Below are 24,320 nucleotides of genomic sequence, written 5' to 3'. Positions count from 1 at the left end.
AATAAATTTGGTTAATGAGTATTATAAATTTATATTAAAGGTATTCAAATACACCTATACTTTTGCGTTTTTAGCTTCCACCATGATAAAGACTTTTACTGTTTGAGCTTTCATCATGATAAAGAATTTTACTGATTGAGTTTCTACCATATACGGTGGAAGCTTAAAATGAAAAAGTCTATACCATGGTTGAACCTTAAAATGCAGAAGCCTCTGTGTTTAAAAAAAATGGAGCTAGCTTACATAGACTTTCACAGTTTGAGCTTGCACCACGGTGAAAGCTCAAACAGAAGCAGTCTCCACCATGATTAAAGCTTAAACAGAATAAGTCTCCACCATAGTTTGACAAATTACGAAATTACTAAATAGATTTATGAAATAAAAGACAATATTATCTCTCCTCTTACAAATTAGATGCACTTATGCAAAATATCATTAGTGCAAATAAAAGGTTAAGTGTGTTATAAATTGACAGTCTTACATATATTACCAATTTCTTACTAACTAGTCATACTTTTAATCAAATAGTTAATTATATGGAGTGCTTTATAATCTAATAGTTACAAATTGTGATCAAATAGTTACAAATTGTGATCAAATAGTTATGCTCAATAATTACAGTCAATAAAATAGTTATATTTTTTAATCAAATAGTTCCATTTGGTCATCATATTGTTATATTTTTTTTAATGATGACATCAACATCTTATATGTATGACGGTCTCACCGAAAACTTACTCTAAAATTGGTCTCACATAAAACTTACTCTAAAATTGTTTTTCATTTCATTCTAACCAAACAAGTCAATAGGCAATAATTCATCTAATTCTCGTTCTGAATTCCTATCATGTATTCCCATGTTTCCATTCTCACGTACCAAACGTCCAATAATTCCTTCATAGTTTCATTCCAACCAAAAACAGTAGATCTAGAGCAAGCACTAAACTTAGGAAGTTTTAGGTTTATAATTAATTAATTAACATAATTAGTACGTACGTCCTCTAGATCTATTGTTCACGTTCTAGAATCATGCAACTTTGACTATGACCACGAAGCCTCAAAACGGTAGTCCTGGATCAGATCCCAAAATACGTTGAATTCGATCATCTAATCGTAATTATCATATCATGAATGTAATCATTTGCTCATATAATTATACACGTGTCATCAATAATGATACAATCATATGCGTAAAATGATAAAATCCTGTCACACATAAAGAAACATTACTAAATTATAATGCCCGACTGTATAGAAAAATATAAAATGAAAAAAGGGATAGATTTTCACCAAGGATACCAAAATCTCATGTTACCAAGAGATTCAAATCGATCAATGACTTTTTTTTTAATGGAAAATTTAATTCATTAATAAAAAGTCATAAGGTATTTACAAGAGAAATACAGATTTAATTAACAAATACTTTGTACATGATAATTTGAATTAAATAAAGGTTTTCTTCATCAAAACTAGTTGAATATATCCTGCATTGTTGAGCGGCTCTCATATACAATGCCAGAACATGTAATATTTTCTGAGATATGGTCTAATGATTTGTTATAATCGCGAGGATGACTTTCGATTGATTCATACTAATGTACTCGGGAATTTAATATATGTTGCAATCCCGCATAAAAATTTACCAACGAATCAATTCTACAAAAATCCATAACGAGGGACGATAAACCAAACATACTAAAATTAACTCCACCATAGGGAGACTAACGAACAAGGACGAATTCCGTCCATATGGTGAAGATTTATTGAATTTAGAGACAATAGCTGAATTAAATGAAGAGAATGGGTCGAAAATAGTCTAATTTCAAATTAGAGAAAAATAGAGAGAATGTGGGTTATTGAGTGAGTACACTAGGTGGTGTAATTGATGCCATTAGACATAGGAAGAAATTTTCCCAATTGGTAAATGGTACACCCGGTTGTATGTAGCTCTACATACAACTGGGTAGTTATGATTTTTAACCCCTCAAAAAGCACAATTTTATAGTTTAAAGCACATTTTTACAGGTTAAAGTACATTTTTTATAGCTTAAAAGAAGATACATTTCAAAATAACACATCGTTAGTACAAATGAACATACGAGCGCGAAAAATTTGAGAGGATATGTAAACTGATGTTGGTTGCTTTTTCCAATTGGAAGAAGATATTCAATATCATAATATATGAAAAATAAATGTGCATTAAAATTGTAAAAAGGTGATTTTAAACTGAAAAATGTGCTTTTAAACTGAAAATGTGCTTTTAAACTGAAAAATGTGATTTTTTTGAGGGATTAGAAAATACAAAACGATCCGATTGCATGTAGAGCTACATACAACCAGGTGTACCTAATAATTTGTGAAATTTTCCAAATGAGGACTTGAGTAAAAGTAAAATATCGGGAACCTATATTATGAGAAATTGACAATATATAATTCGTAGGGTAGAGGTAGATTCAACCATTAAGGTAAGTTGCGCTTTTTGTTGAAGATGAGATGATATAGCTAGGTCTGCCGATGCTCGATCATCAACACCAGTAGTTGTTTGTCCAACAATTTGTATTCAAAGTTCATAGAACGAGGTAGCTAAGGCTGCGTTCTATTCACCTGATTTCCACTCATTTTTACTGAACTTATCTTATCTGAACTTATCTTAACTTAACTGAATTTATCTGAACTTATTAGAACTTATCAAAACTTATTTTAATTATAAATTGTACTTGGCCAACCCTTATTTTTCCTGAACTTATTTTATCTGAACTTATCTGAACTTATCTAAACTTAACTGAACTTATCTGAACTTATTTTTCCTGAAAGAAGTGGAAATAAGGTGAACAGAACAGGATACTCCAGAGCTTCTTCGTCATGTTCACTTCCGTATGTGTGAACCTTTTCGATCTTGTATTGTTTCACTTTAGATACATACGTACACGAATACATGATGGTTGATGGCATATATGCTTCGTGTACCTTTCCTTTATAAAAAAAACAACAAATATATAACAATGTAACGTGGACGGCGATTGATACTTTCCTTATTCTTTTTCTCTTTTTAATGTGCATGAAAAATAGAGCACACACATAAGAAGAATTTATTCCCTATTGAAGGATTGAATATTGATAGAAGGAACAATTAAAGTTGGGATTAAAGGGGGTAGGGACATATAAGGACATTAAGGAGTATGGGATTAGGACCACTATCTCTTGGCTTAATATATTAAGAAATAGGATAATCAAGATAATAAATGATGATACTAACATTAGCACACAACCACCCACCAATCTAGCTGTTAAGCTTAACTTTGAACAAGAAAAGGGAATGGTCAACCAAATAGCACTTCACTTTTAGGTATAATACCCCATGTGTTTGGTTTAGAGTAATAAAGATTAGGGTCCTACTTGTAATTTATAGGTAGCTACTAGCTAATTAAACATGATTTGGTAAATCACAAAAGAAAACAACTGTAGATGCTACATTGCTACTCCGATTAATTAAGATATGATCTAGTGATCTACCCAAACGGCCAAACTCTATGAATTTAAAGTTTCTTTTGCTTTTATCAATGATTTGGCAGTTTGAGCTGTTAGATTGATTTTCTTTCTAGAAAGTAGTAGGAGTAATATTTACTCCGTAATTTTCTTTTGAACGTATATTTTACGTACGTTTTTTTTAAGGTAGTGGGTGATTTTTAGATTACTAACTTTTCTATAAGACGGTCTTACACAAAAGACCACCTTGGTGTCATATAAGTTAAGCAATGGAACCAATTAGTTAAGCACTTGAACTAATTAGTTAAGTATTGAAACCGATTAGTTAAGCAAGGGAATTAATTAGTTAAGCAATTGAATCAATTAATTAAGCAATGTAATCAATTAGTTAAGAAATGGAACTAATTAGTTAAGCAACCAAAGTGGTCTTTCCGGTAAGGCGGTCTTACACAAAAGTTGGCGTTTTAAGATGCAGGATAACCTATAACAATTTAAACTATCAAATCTCCATCAATTCTTAAATGGACTTGGTCCACACTAAATTTATTGTGGACCATGCCTTAAAATAAAGTTAAGAATTTGTTCCTAATTTATTTTGGCATTTTATTAGGAATATTATGAAAAAAATATCAAATTAGTGTCGTTAATACATGTTGTGCTTGGATAATGTGATTTTAAGTCACAATTCGCTTTTAAAAACATAGGGTTACTATGCTTCAAAAAATGGTTATTACGTCTAAGAATTTTGGTGTTTAATTTATTAAAGTTACTATATGAACAATAAAGGTCACTATGAGTGTAAAAAGGGTGCTAGAGAAAACTGTTGAGTTTTGGGTGCACACTAATATTATTATGGACCAGGTCCACGCAAGAATAATCCTCAAATCTCACATTTTAAAAATTGTAAGTGTTGTGGTTTGATAACGGAAGAGAATCCTCACTCCAATGTATTAGGTAATATTCAAACATCAAGATTCAACACATAAGATAACTCTTCAATAAAGTTTGTATGGATTTGAATCGAAGTGTTAAAAGTACTCTCTTATTTTTTTTAGTTGCAAATTGCAACGGTTGAAATTTAATATTGGTTGATTCACAACTTAGTACGTATATATTTCTAACTATTCAGTATAAATAATAGAAAACTAACATTGATAATTTGATATGGATTTAACAAGATTCTGTGTGACTTTAGCTACAAATTTGTGTAATGTACCCAAAAAATAAAAAACTAGGTAATATTAACAAATTTTTCTTTTTTATACAGTGAAAGTAGTAATAACCCGTAACCACTGTAACACATAATTTTAACTGCACTTGCAATATATAAACAGTTCAATGTTTTCCAATGGTTTCAATGTGGGACGTTTATTCAATGCTTGAAAATCACATGCCTAACCGATCGCGATGTACCACGTACGTAGAAGACCAATAAGCAATGTGGAACTAATATTAAAGAGAAATGCATCTTTTTGCAGTATTCTTTGCAAAATTGAAATTTAATGTGAGTTTAGAGATAAATAAGATAATTCGTACTCAAACATATTAATTTCATAGGTTAAAAACTTATTAGATTTTGTTGTTGAGAGGTTTCGAAGACGTGACCACGTACCTCCATCGACGCCATGGGAAGGCCTCAGCAAGCAACAACCTAAAGCTCATGGAACCCAGAAAACAAAGCTAGGGAACTCAGCTCCTAGACCAGTCACATGCGCAAACTCGAAGAACACCACAACCCCATTAATGGCGGATGATGATGCATGTCTTATCTGAAAACTCGAGTTTACACCCAGAAGATCGAGCTTGTTTTGAACCCGAAATTCTCACCCCAAAAGCTTCATGTCTGCATTGGCTGACCTGTAACAACAATCCCAGGTTCGTACTTTTAGATCGCATAGGGATGTCAATGAGCCAATACGTTTATAAATAATCTGTGAACAAACTTTGTCAAAGCTCGATCAAAGCTCGATCAAGTCTGAACGACTTACATTCGATTAATTTGGGCTTGCGAACAACTCGTTAGTAATAATATTAATAAGCCCGCTTATGTTCGTTTACACGCTCATTTAAAATCTCATTTAAGCTCGAATTTTAAAAATTATGACATATCCTTATTTACACCCCGTAGTAACTACACACAAAAGGTTACCAAAATATATACACTAATGATATTATGCGTATATTATTTAGATTTATAAAATAGTACTACTAATTATAAGTCTATAATGCAAACTTTTTTTTAATTAGTTATTATAAAACACTACTCGTATCATGTACTCCGTAATTATTAATACTTCCTCCATTCGGAAAATGTTGCACCATTTGTTTTTGACACTATTCACATTACGACTTTGCCCTTTTTTGTGATTCGTATGTAAGAAAATTTTAGTCATGTGGGGTCATGTTAGAGCAAGATTAAGGGGGTCTTGTCTTAAAATTTTCTTCATTTGCCATGTCAGCATATCATTAATATAAAATAATTAAATTATTGTTAAGACTCCTTAAGATTCAATCAAATTTAGCTCTTCACCCATTAAATCATTTAAGACTTGTAAATTTATGTAAAGTATCATTTTATTATTTAATTTAACTCACAAACCAAGTCTAAAGTTGAGTCTTAATTTTTCAAGACTCACTTTAAGACTTTGATAAGACTTGTCTACTTCAATGCTACAATTTCTATATGTGTGATCTTAAGACTGATGAATCATATGCCATGTCAGCACAATTCAAGTCTTAATATTTGGGGCTGATCATTCTCTTAGAGCTAAATTTGATTGAATCTTAAGGAGTTTTAACAATAATTTAATTAGTTAATATTAATGAAATGCTGCCAAGGAAAATGAAGAAAATCTTAAGACAAGACTCCCTTGATCTTGCTCTTAGATTCGTAACGATATATATTTTCTAAATATTAATTTTTTATAATTTTTTATAATTTTTACTTGCACACAATTTGAGATATTAAGAGTCAAAGTAATAGTTAGAGGGGTAAAAGTCAACTATGGTGCGATATTTCCGGAATGGAAGAAGTATGTTGGTTTAAATTTGATCTACTCGTTTATCAAAAGATCGATTTATTGATTTAGCAAATAATTAATGTGGATAAGAATTCATATTTTTTCTCCTTAAACAATGCAATTATGTTTTGGACGTCCCTTTTATATCTTTATGTTTTGAATATTTCTTTTCATATTGTAACATAATGAGACTAACATTCAGTCAAAATTCGTGTCAATTGATTATTTTAATTAATCAATCAAATTCACGTACCTGGTATTAAATCTCTGACATTTCTCATTGGGGTGTTAAATTTCTCAAACTTTCCCAATATCGATCAAATTTTGGATAAAAGTGAAAACATTGTTAATAAACTACCAGGGATTATTCATTAAGGCCTATGTATTTAATATCTTGTATATTGGGCTTTGTAGATTTAGCTTGTGATTAAGTTAGACCTAGGAAGCTCATAGCCAAAGTTGTACTATATAACACAAATGATATGCAATGCAAACACAAGGAAATTCATAACCCTAACAAACTTGTCATGGTATCAGACCTAGTAGCCTAGCAAACCCTATCATCTTAACGTAAATTTTCTTCACCTATATTTTTTATTTGCCTCGCCGTTTACCTCACGGACTTTTTTTCCAACTTCTTTTGTGTAGCTTGTTCTCAAATTCTCATGGATAACGACGGCAAAAGTGATCCCGTGTCTCCATATTACTTGAGTTATGGAGACCAATCGGGGATTGTTATCACTCGTGTATTGTTACAGGGTGGAAATAAGTATATGGCATGGAATAGGGTTGTGCGGCTCTCGCTACAATTGCGCCGAAAGTATGGCCGGGTTTGTTGATGGAACAATCACACAACTTATGGAGAAGAAGAAGCAACTTGATTGGGTCACGGTTAACTCTATGCTTGTTTCATGGATGGATGTTAAAGAGTAGGGAGCCCAAGATTTCTACATCTATTCCATTTCATGATAATGCTAAGAAATTGTGGGATTACTTAGCCAAGAAATACGGCATTGCTAATGAGCCTCGACTACAACAGCTTCGTGGAGAAATTGTGGCTTGCAAACAAGGTAAGGGAATGTCCATGGAGGAATACTACACTACTCTGATGGGTCTGTATGACGATTTAGTTCAATTCAAGCTGTTGCGTGCTTGTGAGTGCGGGAAATGTTCTTGTAACAAGGTTGAGGTACTCTTTATCCTATAACACATTTTGTGAATTGTGACATTTTTTTAATACGACACAGTATATTTCTTGCAGTTGTAATTGCAGGACTTGAGCCTAAAACTTTTAATGAGGCCATGAAAGATGCCGGTTGGAGGGAAGCAATGCAAAAAGAAATTGGGGGGCTCGAGGAAAATGAGACTTGGGTCATGGAAGACTTACTGCCCGATAAGAAAGCTCGTGGATGCAAATGGGTTTATAAAATCAAGTTTCATGCGAATGGTAAAATTGAGCATCTAAAAGCACGTTTGGTCATTTTTGGGAATCATCATGTTACATGCATTAATTATAATGAGACGTTTTCTCTGGTGGAAAAAATGGTTATTGTTCGTGCTTTTCTTGCAGTCGCAGCAACAAAGAATCGAGAGTTGCATCAGATGGACGTTCATAATGAATTTTTGCATGGTGACCTAGATGAGGAGGTATACATGAAACTGTCACCCGATTTTAACGTCGACAAACCCGAAATGGTTTGTCGCTTGAAGAAATCGCTTTATGGTCTGAAACAAGCACCTAGGTGTTGGTTTTCTAAGTTAGTTGCATCGTTACGGAATTGTACGAGGTTTCCTTCAGCCCTACTCAGACTATTCTCTCTTTACTTTCACAAAGGGAAAGGTTCAACTTAATGTGCTTGTGTACGTTGATGATTTAATTATATCTAATAATGACTCTTTTGCTATATTGCTTCTTTCAAACACTATTTGGGCAAATATTTTCATATGAAAGATTTGGGCGTGTTGAAGTATTTTCTTGGAATTGAGGTGGCCCGTAGTCCAGAGGGAATTTTTATATGTCAACGAAAATATACTCTTGATATTATTGCAGAAGCGGGATTATTAGGTATGAAACGTGCAAGATTTCCAATCGAACAAAATCATATTCTCGCTCTTGCAAGTGGTTCTCTTCTCGATGATCCGGAACCATATCGGTGCCTTGTGGGTTGTCTTATTTATCTGTCATTCGCTCGTTATGATTTGGCTTATACAGTTCACATATTAGCGCAGTTTATGCAAGTTCCGCGACAAGATCATTGGGATGCCGCTATTTGGGCCGTGTGTTATTTGAAAGGGTTCCCTGGCCAAGGGATTCTTCTGTGGACTGACTGTGATTTACTTAATTTGTCTAATTGGTGCGATTCTGAATGGGCAAGCTTCCCCTTGACTTGGAGATCTCTCGTGGGTTGGATGGTATTTCTTGGTGGTTTCCCAATGTCTTGGAAAATCAAGAAGCAACATGTTGTTTCTCGCTCGTCTGCGGAGGTCGAGTACCGTGCTATGGAAACCATTACTTCGGAGTTGAGGTGGCTTAAACCCTTACTTCTTAGTATTGGTGTTGCTCACCCCCATGCCATGGCTTTGTTTTGTGACAGTAAGTCCGCTCTACACATTGCTCACAATCCCGTATTTCACGAACGCACGAAGCATATAGAGATTGATTGTCACTATGTACGAGATATAGATGCTATTTAGGAGGGTATTATTACCAATAGTTAGGTTTCTACAGACAATCAATTTGCTGACATTTTAACGAAGGCATTAGGCAAGAGAAAAAATTTGTATTTACTCTACAAGTTAGGCATTTGTGATCTCCATGCTCCAATTTGAGAAAGGGTATTAGGGTTTATTCATTAGGGTTTATTCATTAAGGCTTATGTATTTAATATCTTGTATATATTGGGCTTTGTAGGTTTGGCTTGTGGTTAATTTAAACTTAGGAAGCTCATAGCCAAAGTTGTACTATATAACACAAATGATATGCAATGCAAACACAAGGAAAATTCATAACCCTAACAAATTTGTCATAAATCAAAAGCTAGAAATTGACAATGATACAGAACGATCCCTATTCTGTTGGTTTAAATGTGATCTACTCGTTTATCAAAAGCTCAATTATATTGATTTAGCTCGACTCGAACTTAAACGAGCTACTTGTGAGCTAAGCTCAAACAATGTAAACCTTAAACGATTTAAACCTCGAACAACCAAACACGTTGCTCGGCTCGGCGACATCCCTTTGCATACTTAGGAAATGCATTAAATGCTTACTTAGAACCCTAAACACCGCACATATCATTAGCCTTTGTACAAATCGTGAAAAAAACATTTCAAAACTTTAAATTAGTTATAATGAGGATAACACTGCAGGAAATTGTTCAATTAACGACGGGAAACCCCATCATTAAAGGTCAATAATCGTTGATTAATGACGGAATTTCTTGTCGTGAACCCGTCATTAAGGGGGCCGTCATTAATGAAAATTCCGTCGTTAACCCGTCGTAAAAAGACATTTGCAACGATTGTTCCTGTCTTTGTTTGGTTGTTTTGCGACGGGATTTTTGAACCGTCGTAATTAGGTTGTCATTAAATATACAAATTCTTGCAGTGTAATTATGTTATGGACAACAAAAATAAGTCGAGGGTTTAATAATAAATCAGATGAATAGAACGACACATCGTCATAAACAGAGCAATAATTAATAGTATGAAGGGGTAGATGGGACCAAGTAGATCGAATAATGGTCTGCCTATTTATAATAGTAAAAGAAGAATTGTAAACACATGAGCTAGCTTAGCTTAGATCATACAGTATGAGAATAGTAGGCTCATTTATATATAGTGCGTTTTGGAGCCCTTTTCTTATTTAAGTAGAGCCTCATGCTTCCACTCAATTCTCATCCCTGTACCCACAAGAGAGAGAAACAAATACTTGGTATAGAGAGAGAGAAACAGAAAGATCGAAGTGGTGTTTAGTTGATTGTGTTCCTAGCTAACAGCAGCTGGAGGAGGAATCCAAAGGGATCGCATTGATCCCAACTTAGCTATTTTTATGCAAAGTCTGTTTGTGGATCATGCAATCTCTTTGGATTTATCCTTCCGTAGCTTAATTTATCATATCATTTAATTCAGTTCAGTTCAGTTCAGTTTAATTCATTTCCCTCGTATTTTTAACCAACTACAAACAATTTCAAAAAGGGCTAATTCTTCTTCTGCTGAGATGACGAACCTTGTCTACATAAGGTAATCCCTTTTTCGATAGTATATATGTAAAGATGCATTTAAAAAAGAGGATTCGATATATATAACGAGTGTATTGTATTCTTCTCCGTACAACAAGTTTTAATTAATCATCGCATATCACATAAACATCAAACTTGTTTTAGTTCTTCTTTATGTAATATGAGTACTTGTTTCTAGATGTTCCTTAGCTTTGAAAGAAGAAAAAAATGAGGGTTTTGATGCTTGAATATAAGGTAATTATGTGACTTACGAAAAGGATTTTCTGAAAATATATGGAATTGATAGGAATTATTCATAATTTTTCTGTAAACATTATTACACTGGTTTCGTATTTAAATGGTTTTTGTTTTAAAAGAATCTAAAATAAATTCATGAAATAATTGAAAACAGAATAATATCCTAATCTGCATGCTCAATGATCGAGTCAATGACCATGAGTATTTGCTTTCCATTTATTTTGTTCATCTTTAATTTCTGTATTTGCTATTTTTGGGCGGATTCGATCGGTTTTGCAAATCCTGGAGATAAAAAGTTCCACAACATCAATATCGTGGATATAATGCAATTAGGAATCCGGCTCATTACCATTATTAAAGCATTTACGGCCTGTTTGGTACCGGTAATAAACGTTGGGAATGAGAATATATCTAAGGGACGTTTGGTTCGCAAGTTTGTATGAGGTTGGAATCAAGAATGATATCAATGTGGTATGAGTTTGGAACTTGATTCTTAATACCATGTGTTTGGTTTGATTTGGGGATGAGTTTTTTTCTTTTGTTTGATACCTAGAGTAAAGGTATGAGTCATACTCACCTCCTCCTGGGTTTCCAAAACCCATACATTGGGGGTTTGAGGTATGAGTTTAAAACTCTTAAAAACTTCAACCAAACACATGGTATGAGTTTAGACCATTCTAAACTCATACCTCATACCTAGAAATCGCGAAGCAAACACCCCCTAAGTGTTAATGAAAGTTTGGCAAGAAAATAATATTATGATGTCCATGGTAATGAAATTTTGTCTCAAACTTGGGTTTTTTTTCATAAATTTGCATTCACACCTATTACCACTCCCCAAATGATAAATGAATGGTAATAGAAATTCATAAAGAAATAATATTGAGTGAACTAACATTACCATGTGAATGAATATTAATTTTCCTTATAGATTTACATACAGATTCATTCCTATTAACATTATTTATATATGATCGGCTACCAAACATGCCGTAATATTTTTTTTGTGCAACCATTGAGATAATTTAATTGGAATTTAAAACACTTAACTGGGAGCTATATACCGTCTTTGTTTCAGAATAATTTTGCTGAAAAAGTATCTATACATACAATTATACTAAACATATATGGCTCAAGAACAACAAACTAATGGCTCAAGAACAATTTATTATTTATCAAAGGTTCTAGTAAACAAATAAACCATAAGAAACAAAATTATCAATCTTAATTCTAAAATCTTAGAGTGTATTGTATTTCTATGTCTATGCACACCTCTGATTAGAGTAATTCATGGTCTCTACTTCACACAGATCAAAAGAGATTACATATTAAAATTACACGAACCTCTCTTGTGTTCTTTTATCAATATGTGACATGTACATATAATGTTTGGAACAATAATTCAACGGTACGAAGTAATAGGCGAATTTGAAAATCCATATAAAAAATCAAATTAGAGATGAACAACTTGATTTAATATGACTTTTAAGGTAGTTGGATCTAAATTAATATCAAGTTTGAAGGATTTCTGAAGATCAAAGCTTGTTAACAATCATTATTGATTAAGAAAAAGGTAGCAAGTAAAGCACGATTATAAAGATGATTTACCTTTTTTAGTTTATATCACATCAGTAAAACATTAGCTCTTTACATTTTATGATGAAATTTTCGTAAGGTCAAAACTTGTTTCCATATTGATACCGCTTTTACCTCAATTGTCTAGAAGCTTTTGACCATTAGCAATAATGCGATTACTTTCGAGCTAAAGTTAAATTAATTAATAATATATATATGCAATTACTTTAATTTGATGATATTTTTAGCTTCATTCGCACGAAAAAGCTAATGATTTTAAGAACTATGCTGGCCATGCGAATCATTTTCCCGTGATATTCAAGTGTAAACCAATCTAAACGTTAATTAGCTGGATAACTCCATATAATTAAATAACATTTCTCTTGATATTTTTGAAGAGTGCAATGATATCTACAATACAATCGGTCGTATCTTAAATTCATATGCTCACAAATTACAAACAATTATACGGAGTAGATACACAATCTCACAATGTACAATGTGGTTAGGTGAATACATAGATTTTGTGATTAATTAGCTATGTAAGGAAGCTCCTTTCTTAAAATGGTTTTTGAAGACCTATTTATTACTCCCTTCATTTTGAAACAATAGTTATATTAAGATAATGCCAGTATAGAAAAATAAAATAAAGAAACAATTATGTTAAGTGTTTTTACGAATACAAAATCAAGAGATCTGACGTCATAAGTTGTCCGTAACTAATTAATTACAACCTCCCAAGGAAAAAAAAAAAAAACATTACAACCAATTAATCATCTACGTCAACTGAGTTCAACTCAATTTGTTGCATCTTGATCATTTAGTTAGTAGAAGATCGATTGTGTAAGAGCATAGTTATTTATTTGTATAAAGTTTTAAGTTAATGATAACATCAAATCTCATTTATATCATTGTACTCTACAAACATTTTGAATCCACTTGTGAAGTGATTCTCACTACTCTCACTGAAGATATGATTCTTAGAATGCAAGAGTTGAAAAGATACGTTACATGTGACCATATTAGGTCAAAACTCAATAAGGCTAAAACAAAACAATTAAACAAAATAAAAATATTATTTTAAAAAAGAGTAAATTAGAATCCAAGGCATCGAAAAATGATGGGGTTTGGTTGATGTCCCATTTGTTCAACAATGTGAGGGACCTCATAATTCATATTGAGTGCTCCGAAGGCAACGGGTATCATAATTCAGGGAACATAGGTCCTAAAAATACGTCCTTTTTTTCCAATTTTCTTGTCCCCTCATTATACATTGCTCCAATTTCATCGACAATCTTTCTTATACACGTACGTCTACACTCTTCAATTCTTCACCCAAACAAAATATTTCCTATCTCTGTTTTCTATTTGAATTGTCCATGCCATCCAAAATCCTTCTAGTTTTTGGATTATATACTCGGAAATTATTTTTAAAGTGTCTCGTGTTATTTATTTGGATTGTCCATGCGGTCCAAAATCTTTCAATTTCTTTTTGGAATTTATGTGAGAATTATTCTTGAGGTGTCTCGTGCAATAAGTTTATCAATTATATAATCTTCATTTTTTAGACTTAAATGCACAGGTGTGGAAGCCAGCTGTTAATTTTGTTGGAACTCCTCAAGATTTGTATGAAATTTGTCTACGTCAATTGTTTTTTATTTTGACTATTTGTACGTTGTTAAAAAAAACCACATGTGCACTGAAATCTGAAACTCGATCACAAAGGTAGGAGACCTTGGTGTGGACAAATTTTTATTCTTACATTGATGTTGGGATAATTGTTTTTAAAAAATCGAAAAATTATTTTTTACCACTTAAAAAACTAAAACTTGTATTTTAAAAAAATTAAAACTTGTTTTTTACCACCCGAAAAATGAAAAATCAGATGAAAACGTTATGCGAGGGCCATAATAACAATACTATTTCTGATATTTTCTCTTCTTTCACGTTTTCATGTATTTAACTCCCTTCTATTTTCATGCTTCCTTAATTCACAAAATTGACAAAATTCAAATTCAATGGCAGTAAAAAGAGGTGGGTGAAGGAGTTAAAGAAAATCATACGGGAAGTGTACAAAATTGGAGAAAAAATGAATTAGTGGACCCATCATAAAGGTTTCATCAATTTTTCGGTTTTTCAGGTGGTAAAAAACAAATTTCATTTTTTTTAGGTGCCCGGTAAAATACAATTTTAAATTTTTAGGTGGTAAAAAATAATTTTTCGATTTTTGTATGTGGTAAAAAAAATGTATCCTTGATGTTGCATTTTTTTTTTTTGGGTAAGTAAGTGAAATTTTATTTCTTGACCCCACTGAAAGTTTACAAGAAAGGAAAGAAGTATAGACATGTCTCTACCCAGCTTCCTAAAATAACAACTTATACACAGGCACAAAAGAAAACAAGTTGTAAGCACCAAAAGGCAATTAAAAAATACTGCAAATAGTCCAAATCAGATTGAGTAATCGATCTTCTTCTTTAGCAGGCTTTTCACTCTTTCCTTAACGCAAAACTTGATCTCCTGCATTGTTTTATACACTCATGTTATCTTGAAGTTCCATAGAACATTATTCCCCTCCTTCCGGATCATATAACCTATAGCCAAAACAACATAAATAATAATATGCTTTCTAAATCGTGAGCCTTTATATCTTTTGTCAACCCAAGTCAACAGTTTGGGGAACTTTGCGGTAAGTGCCCTTATGCCAAGCAACTCTTTAATCAGCTTTATACACGGAGAGTTGTAATGGAATTCAAAGAACAAGTGCTTGTTTGATTCATAATCACAAATGACACAACGATCACTATGGGAACATAGCCAAGTACTCCTGGAGTAAATGTTAATAGGCCGCCAATGTAAACCAGGTGTATCAACTGCGTAGTATTATCATTTGTGACGTTTGTTGTACATACTGTTGTCATTATAACACATTGGACCCATTGAGTCATTAGGAGCAACTTATGCAACATATATAGCCAAGGGTGCAGTCTGAGTGCAGTGCGGTCCTTGTTTGTTGGACGTACGAAAGTTATACTGCTTCTACTTTGTAGATGTCTGCTTGCTTGGTAAAACAAGTTAAAGGCACATGCGAAAACTAAGAAAATGTTTCATCCCACATCGGAAGAAACAGATAGTATCATTTGGTGAGGTGGTTTATAATCAGAAGCTTGGTTATCAATTAAAGTATGATCCTTCAGGCAGATAATGGGATATGATGAGTGGTCATTTTTCGCAAATTAATATGCGAAATGGGTGTCCAGCCTAAGCCTGTTACGACAATTTGGGCATCCCCGTTTATACCATCTGATCCCTGTTCTTGAAGATCAACCAAAGTTAAATTTTCAACTTAAATAAGGAGAAACTGGTTTTCGAAATTAAAATAATTTTGTTTTACCTTCTGTTATTAGAGAGTTTTTGTGAAAAACATTTTTGAAGAGCTTTTTTTTAAGCTTTCACAAAAAAAACAAAATTAAATGTTTTTTAAGGCTTTCAAGTTCCTGTGAAACATGAACTTTTTATTAAGGCTTTAATTGATAAGATGAACTTATAAGAAATACGGATGCCCCTGAGGTTTACTTTAATGCACCAAATACCCCTAAACTTTCCAAAATGCACCAAACACCCCTGACGTATGCAATAATATCATTAAATGCCCTTTTGTCTGACGGACGTTAACCCTCCGTTAGGCAGTTAGTTCGTTAAAACATAATGCACCGAATACCCCTGAGGTTTGGTAAAAAGCACCAAATACCCCTGAGGTTTGGTAATTTTTTTTCCAAAAACTAGCCGTTAATAATATAGCCGTTGCAGTCACCCATACACTAATTTCCCTTATATATACCATACCCAACAACAACACCACACTGCCCTAAACCCCAATCCCCCCCAACTGCACAAACAGTCCACCCCAAACCCCCACCTGCACAACCAGAACACTGCAACAGGAGCACCAACAACAAGCAGAACCCTGCAACACCAGCAGCAGCAACAACAAGAACAAACAACAACAGCAGCAGCAGCAACAGCAAGAATAACAAGACAGCAGAGCAACAAGAACAAACACCAATAGCAGCAGCAACAAGGACTTCAACACAGCACAACACCAGCAGCAAGAACAACACATCAACAACAAGAATAGACAACACCAGCAGCAAGAACAACACAACACAACAACAACAATAACAAACAACAGAAGCAGCAACAACAGAAGCATCAACAACAGAAGCAGCAACAACAGAGCAGCAAGAACAACAACACAGCATGAGTTCTTGTTCCAATACATCATCATCCAATCTGTTTTCATACATACTTGTTCCAAACAAATGTTGTCCTATTTGTTCCAAAAAATGTGCAATAAAAAGCTCCGAGACATCCAAAAATCCACAGAGGCTATATTACAAGTGTGATCCTTGTAACCATTTTATGTGGTGCAAAGGAAGTGTTCTACACCAAAATCAACAACACCAACAGCAACAGAGCAATATAGAGTATGAGGGAACATCGGAAGACAACGACAATATAAGTGACGAACTGAAGAAACTGAAGAAAAGAGTGAAAGAGCTCAAAAAATTCCAAGCTGCAGCAATTAAAATAGAAATTGTAATGTTTTTGTGTCTAATGTTTGTAGTAAAGAAGTAATCAAGACAAACAATGATGGTTGTAATGGCACGAGCACATGAATTTCATTTATCAATAATATGCAAGTCTTTGAACTCGTAACTGAAATAGTTTGTTTCCAAAATAAACCGAACATCAAGTTGTGGGTAGCTTTACAAAAAAATGCCAAAATGTGCCACAACCTAAGTTGTTTTTCAAAATAAACCTAAGCTTTAAAACAGAAATACTAAACTGAATCCTAAGCTTACTTCTAGTTATGCAGCTTTGGACTTCTTGCTGCTCGATGCATTAGATGTTGGAGCCTTCCTCTTCCTAGCACCAGATGTTGATGCACCAGCAGAACCAGCAGCAGCTGCAGCAGATTCTTTCCTCTGTTTTGCAGTGGAACCTCCTTTACAGGTTCTTGAGTTATGCCCAATTTGCTTGCATTTCCCACACTTGACAGTGGTGTTTCTTTTCCCCCTCTTCTTCTCATGAGCACCTCTTCTTCTCTGCTTGGCTGGTCTGCCAGCTGCCCTTCTCATTAGTGGGGGAAGAATCCTAGGTAGCTCAAATGTAGGCCACTGTGTTGAGTCAGGCATGGGGTGAATATGCTCTGAGTATGTGAGCTTATAGGCTGCCCCTTTGAAGTAAGGAGAAACAAAATCTGTAGGATTGAGTCTTTGATGGTATATTACCCTAATAGCATGCTTGCAAGGTATACCACACCCTTGCCATTTTCCACAACCACAAACTCTAGCAGCAAGCCTAATAGGGAACTTCACATGACCATCTAAAACCTCAAATTCACCCCCCCCAGCATTAGTTGCATAACAGAACCTCGAGTCAGCACTCCTCTCTTCAAGCTCCTTAGTAGCATATGGCGTCAATTGATCGGGTCCAATGTCAACAGCTTTATCAAATCTGGCCCCGATCTTCGTCATGCACCAAGACCTTATTTCTAACATAACAGAATACAATAATTGGCATCACACATTTTAATGCAAAATAAATACCCGACTCGGAAACTTGAACACATACCCGACTCGGACACTTGAACACAAACCCGACTCGGACACTTGAATACAAACCTAAATAAATAAGTTCCAATGACACAAAAATAGGATAAAATGTAAAGGATTACCTTCAAGAAGTGACAAAACAGGAAGATCCCTAAAGGGTTTGGTACACGCGTTGAAGGATTCCACAAAGTTGGTGGTGTTGTGATCACAAGTGACCCCAACATCAAACTTGTGTCTGGACCACTGTTCAGGCACTTTGTCAAGATATCCCACTGCTTCTGGGATGAGTTTGCCAATCTTTTCCATGGCTTTGTTGAAGACATATGGATTGTATGCATCAGCAGCAACCCAGAACAAGTCATGGAAGGCTGTGCCACTGTATCCAGCTTGTCTGCAGTTGGTATACAGATGCTGAGCACAGACCCTCCTGACTGATTTGGGGAAAACATCATACAAAGCAGATTCTACTCCCTGCATAACACAATTCCAAGTTTCAATAACTAGGGAAGTGAACCAGAAAACTGAAAAAAATATAAACAATACTACAAATAATAAAAACCAAGAAAGGGAGGAGTAATTACCCTCATTCTGTCACTAATAAAAGTCCAGTCATCCCTCTGGCACCCATGTTGAACAAACAAAGCCTTCAAACTTCTGAAAAAATAGGACCATGTGTCCATACTCTCCGTACTCACAATGCTATAGGCTAATGGAAAAATCTCATTATTCCCATCGATAGCAACTGCAGTGAGGAGAATTCCCTTATAGTATCCACTCAAATGTGCACCATCAATGCCTATGATAGGCCTACAACCTCTTAAGAAACCCCTAACTTGTGCAGCAAAGGAGAAAAAGCAAGCCTTGAAACGGGGTGTCACGTTACCAGAATCTGCAGTCCAAGTGACCAAGGCATAACTCCCAGGATTGGTAGATTTGATCATTTCAGCATAGGATGGTAAAAGGGCATATGACTCATCAAAACCTCCATAAATTTGCTGCCTCCCGAGGCTTCTCACCTTGTACATCAACCTCTGTTTCACTTGTACCCTATAAATCCCCAATGCCTTTCTTTGAAGTGTCTTAATTGGGATTTCTGGATTTGCTTCAATGTCAGGAAGTAGTTTGGTGCATAGCCATTGAGATGTCACCATGGGATTCTCCTCAAGTCTCCCACAAGACTTGTGCTCACTGACAAGAGTTTTAATGGCCCAACTGACCCCATCCAACAACACACAGGCATGGATCCTCCAATTGCATGACTCAACCGGACACATTGCAGTGAATCTGGTTGTATCAGCCTTTTCAACACTCACAGCAAATCCCTCTTGAATACAGAAGTCTCTAAAGACCTCCATGAAGTGTGTCTTGCTTTGGAATATCATCCATGGTTGCAACTTGATAGTCCCCCATGGCATGCTTCCCACAACTTTCCCATTTGCATACAAATTATCCAGCTTATTACTCCCATCTAAATGATCCTCAAAACTTCTCTCAGAAATTACCTCCTTAAGAACATCTTGTTCTTCATCTTCTTCAATTTCTTCGTCAATGAAATCGTCGGAGTTGAAACCAGTTTCACTATCACTCTCACTCTCCTCAAAATTTTCATCATCACTCTCATCATCCCATTGCTCCTCTTCCTCCACATTGTATGCAGTGGGTTTCCTCACCCTTGAACCAGCAGGCCTTCCCCCCCTCTTCTTAGGAACAAACTCACCCGTCTTCTTAGCATGACTTCTGGAAATTCTGAAACCCCTCCCTTTGTTTAACTCAGCCCTGTTAGGAGGGGGTGTCTGATCTGGCTGGTGTTCTGTTTGATGTTGTTGCTGCTGTTCTGTGGGTTGGTGTTGCTGTTGTTCTGTTTGTTGTTGTTGTTGATGTTCTGTTTGTTGTTGTTGCTGATGTTCTGTCTGTTGTTGTTGTTGCTGTGGTTGTGTTTGTGGTGAGGTTGGTGGTGGTGAGGGACTTCTTGGTGGTGGTGATGGACTTCTTGGTGGTGGTGATGGATTATTTGGTGGTGGTGAGGGACTTCTTGGTGGTGGTGATGGATTATTTGGTGGTGGTGAGGGACTTCTTGGTGGTGGTGATGGATTATTTGGTGGTGGTGAGGGCTCTCTTGGTGGTGGTGAAGGCTCTTTTTGTGTATTTGGTGGTTGGGAACCTCCCGGGGAAAAGAAGTCAGCATGTTGTGAGCTGTAAACACGTACGTACTCTACGCTTAAATCCTCAACATCATACACAGGCACCTCAACTGCCACTGTGTTTGCCAATTGCTCCTCCAAATCCCTTTGAATCTCAGCCTCCCTTTCTAACCTTCTCCTTTCCTCTTCCCTCTCCCTCTCAAACTCCTCAGCTTTCCTTCTAAGTTCTGCAGCCTTCCTTTCCTTCCTATCCTTCCTTTTCTTAACTGCAGTCCTAAATTGGATTGAAGTTTCCTTCTCATTTGCCTTCTCTATCCATATTTCCACAGTATCTGTGCGCTTAAATAAACCCCACATGCCCATCAAACCAACATCATTCAACAATTCTACTCTTTTATTCGTACTAGGATTAACATAAAACAATCTAAATAAATCGGGAATCAGAACATCTTGCTTAATAGAATCATCAAACAAGTCATCAACCAAATCCATGTAGTTCGTTTCATCAGTATCTTGTACCCTCACATCAAAATTCCGATCATTATAATGACATAACAACCAAATTGCGACCATCCTATACAAACAATAAACACAACACAAAAATTCAAATTAATGAACTAAATCATTAGGCAAAACAACAAAGCACAACCAGACACTATGTTTTACCATTAACACCCCAAAATTCAAGTTAACCCATCTCATGGAAAAATCACGATTTTAGCAAAACCCTAACCCTAATCAAAGCAAAATTCGCAAAAAATAGCACCAAGAACAAGAAACGAATTGAGTGAACTAACCTTGACACAATTTTGATGAAGTTGAAGCCACAAATTCCAGTCCTTTGCTCTCCTTGCACCCACTTTTGTAGGACTCGCGAAAACTGCAGATTTTTGGACCAAATTGTCGATCTTTTCGTGGGGATTTACTTCGACTAACTATTGCGAGTTGTTTTACACAAATCCCAGCAAATTTCGATCTTTCTCTCTCTTTGGTTTGGTACTCAAGTGCTCTCTAATGGTGTAAGAGAACAGAGAGAAATGTCGAGGAAGAAGTTGGGAAGTTAGGTTTTGAATTTGTTTTTTTTTTCTTTTTTGATATGGCGCCAGAAAGGACAAGTAAGGGCAACAAGGTAAAAACATGGTAACGGAGGGTTAACGTCCGTCAGACAAAAGGGCATTTAATGATATTATTGCATACGTCAGGGGTGTTTGGTGCATTTTGGAAAGTTTATGGGTATTTGGTGCATTAAAGTAAACCTTAGGGGCATTTGGTGAAAAATCCGTAAGAAAAACAATTTGGTATTTTGGTGAATGTGTCTTATTTTCAAAAGTAAAGTGTTTTCACGTCACTAAAATCATCCACGTATTTGTTTTTTTTGAAAAGAAAATAGAGTCCAAAATTAACTTAAAAGAACTGTTTTTTTTGCTAAATAATTTTTATATTATAGATATTAGACCCAATTTTTGTTTTTACTATAGTAAGTGAGTTTAGGCCTTGCAAAACTCATCCGTAATCTCGCTTGACTGAATTGTACCCTACCCAATTTTGGTCACACTTAAACCGAACTAACTCGAAAAATGTGTCTAATAAACTTATTGTAATAAGTCTTCTAACAATAAACCGAATGATGACTCGACCTAAATCGAACCGACCAATACACGAAATCAACCATATTTTTTCTTCACCCAAACATGAGCTGAACTAAAATAACCTGAACCCGTTCCAAAGAATCCATTTTCCACCTCTAAATGAGTTCTAGCAAAGTAGCAATTAGCAAACGACAGAGTATAAAGCATGAGTGCATGACTTGTTATTTAATGGGATAAATAATACAGTATCCTTTTATACTCTCTCTCTTACCCTTACAGTATTTTGAATGTCACTTCCAGAGTTCCAGGTAAGGTGGAGGGGGTAATTACTAGGGAAAATTGCTTACAATAACACACTAACTATGCCTTGGGTTCATAGGCCAATACTACTTTATGAAGGTGTATTATAATCAACATCACAAATTATATAGTCAATGCTTGACATATACAACATGTTGTAAGCAACTATGCAAGACATGACTCATAAAAGTTAACCATTTATGTTATTTATTACGAAGTACATAGAAATATACAAATGTTGAATATTTCACGCCTAGCACTACATATCAACAACAGTATAATTTGTAATGTTGAGTGCACCGGCTAAACAAAGAGAGAACGTAATTAAGCAAGAGACGGAGTGCGTAAATTAATGCACTCTTTATGATATACGGCGTAGATCTTGTCTATGATATCGATATTTGATCAAACATCTGTGCTCGTTAATTAAGGGAAGAAAATATTTTGAGAAGATGAATGATCAAACGCATGTAGTCATTGCTGAAGGATAAAGTAAGTAATTAGTTGAACCACATGGATGTTATTCAGCAAGGTGTTGGGTAATAAATAAACATTGACACATTGTAAAGAGAGAGGAACTTGTCTCATTGTTACAATATGTTTCGGTATGAAACATTTAACCTTGATTGAGGATACCTAAGTTAGAGAATGAAGTCAAATATGAGAGATCTTACTAAGTTTGTGTGCAAGTACAATAAATAAACTTTCCTTAAAATTCACCAAAAGAGAAATATTTATAGTATTTGGGCTCCGTTTGGTAGGGCGTAAAATATTTTCATGTAAAATGATTTTTCATTTTTCAATCATTTTACATTGTTTGGTTGGGTAAAGGATGAAAAACAGTTTTCCATGACTCCCTCCAAGGTGAAAAATCCTTTTCCATTTGAAAGGGAGGGAAACCATTTTTCCTTCTTTCCTCCTTACCTCCCTCTACTTTCTTCCCCTCAATCTTCACCATTTTCTCCCATTTTCCTTTAAGGTACCAAACAAAGGAAAACTAGTTTGAAATTGTGTTTTCCCTTGAAAAATATTTTTCATGGAAAATTATTTTACAATGAAAACGTTTTACGCCCTACCAAACGGAGCCTTGATGATCATAAAGACAGTTGAGCCTTGTCATAGTGGTCCTTCAACCCTTTAGAGGAATTGATTCCTTAATGCTTTGGTATTTAGAAGCCTGGTGGGCGTAAGTATAAACAGGCCCAATTGTGCACTATATCCTTTACGTTTTATCCAGCTTCTTGTACATCGTGACATCCTTGCAAAATTAGTGTTAATTCAAGTTTGTATAGACGTTTCAGCATTTCGAATCCATTCCACTATAGGGAGCATTGTTGTTAGAATCACAATTTGGATCGTAAGATCTTACGATCCAATTTCATAAAAACGATCAAGATCACAAGAAGAATCACATAGTTGAATCGGTGGGGTCGCTACAAGATCAGTAGAATCGTATAGGATCGGTAGGATCATAATAAGATAAGACGATCCTACTTTTTACTTAGATTGTCTTAGTAACGTTGTAGGATCAGTAAGGGTCGTACATGATCGTGCAGGATCAGTTAGAATCGAACGATCCTACTTTTTTACTTATTAAAATGATCTATAAAGCAACTAACTTTTTCTTTAAGAAAAATATGATAACCCAACTTCATAAATGAATATTTCTCTTCCCTAATCTATAAGACTCTTACGAAACCATATCACTTTAAACTATCAACAATATCATGTAAGAAAAAACTTATGTGTTAGCATCCACATTGTTTGGAAGGTGTGTATTTTTCATTCAATTCAATACGTAGTAACATTTTTCGAAAATGATAAAGGTCGCAACATGCGACCTATTCCTATGTGTCATTATTTAAATTGGAAATTAAAATAGTTTACTCATATAACCTATTATACATGTTTCATAAAAAGGTAGGAAAATCTTAATATTCTAATTTGTTTCCTTCTTTATATCGACTAACTTATTTACATATTTTCATAGTAAAAATATTGCATTGATAATAAAAATATTCTGATGACGCATAGCCTACGTGACGCCTATATGTACCAATTAAACTGCGACACGTAAGATTGCGACAACTAAATGTTTTCGCAACTTGCGACCTTT

At 34.8% G+C, this 24,320-nt stretch overlaps 1 protein-coding gene, 2 long non-coding RNA genes and 1 other non-coding gene across 4 annotated transcripts; 3 read left to right on the top strand and 1 right to left on the bottom strand.

Annotated features, from left to right (window-relative positions):
• Window positions 1-4,853: 4,853 nt before the first annotated feature.
• On the top strand, window positions 4,854-9,486 carry LOC130470255 (uncharacterized). Its single transcript, XR_008930236.1, has 3 exons — window positions 4,854-5,361; window positions 7,155-7,953; window positions 8,077-9,486. It is a non-coding gene; the product is annotated as an uncharacterized lncRNA (long non-coding RNA).
• A 767-nt stretch (window positions 9,487-10,253) lies between these two features.
• LOC130470253 (uncharacterized) lies at window positions 10,254-11,502 on the top strand. Its single transcript, XR_008930220.1, has 2 exons — window positions 10,254-10,748; window positions 11,273-11,502. It is a non-coding gene; the product is annotated as an uncharacterized lncRNA (long non-coding RNA).
• A 4,260-nt stretch (window positions 11,503-15,762) lies between these two features.
• LOC130466658 (small nucleolar RNA Z279/snoR105/snoR108) lies at window positions 15,763-15,867 on the top strand. The gene has a single exon (XR_008926829.1). It is a non-coding gene; the product is annotated as a small nucleolar RNA Z279/snoR105/snoR108 (small nucleolar RNA).
• Window positions 15,868-17,225: 1,358 nt separating this feature from the next.
• LOC110792377 (uncharacterized) lies at window positions 17,226-21,402 on the bottom strand. The gene is made up of 5 exons (XM_056834447.1): window positions 21,113-21,402; window positions 20,336-20,889; window positions 18,756-20,032; window positions 18,297-18,645; window positions 17,226-18,113 (listed from the first exon to the last, which is right to left on the bottom strand). The coding sequence occupies exons 2-5, from the start codon at window positions 20,886-20,888 to the stop codon at window positions 17,428-17,430; spliced, it is 2,865 nt and encodes a 954-aa protein (XP_056690425.1). The 5' UTR covers window position 20,889; window positions 21,113-21,402; the 3' UTR covers window positions 17,226-17,427.
• Between the last annotated feature and the right edge of the window lie 2,918 nt (window positions 21,403-24,320).

This window comes from Spinacia oleracea, chromosome 1 (assembly GCF_020520425.1).
Source record: "Spinacia oleracea cultivar Varoflay chromosome 1, BTI_SOV_V1, whole genome shotgun sequence".
Taxonomy (NCBI): domain Eukaryota; kingdom Viridiplantae; phylum Streptophyta; class Magnoliopsida; order Caryophyllales; family Amaranthaceae; genus Spinacia; species Spinacia oleracea.
Note: the sequence above shows the minus strand (reverse complement) of the source record. Positions and strands in the feature narration are given on the sequence as shown.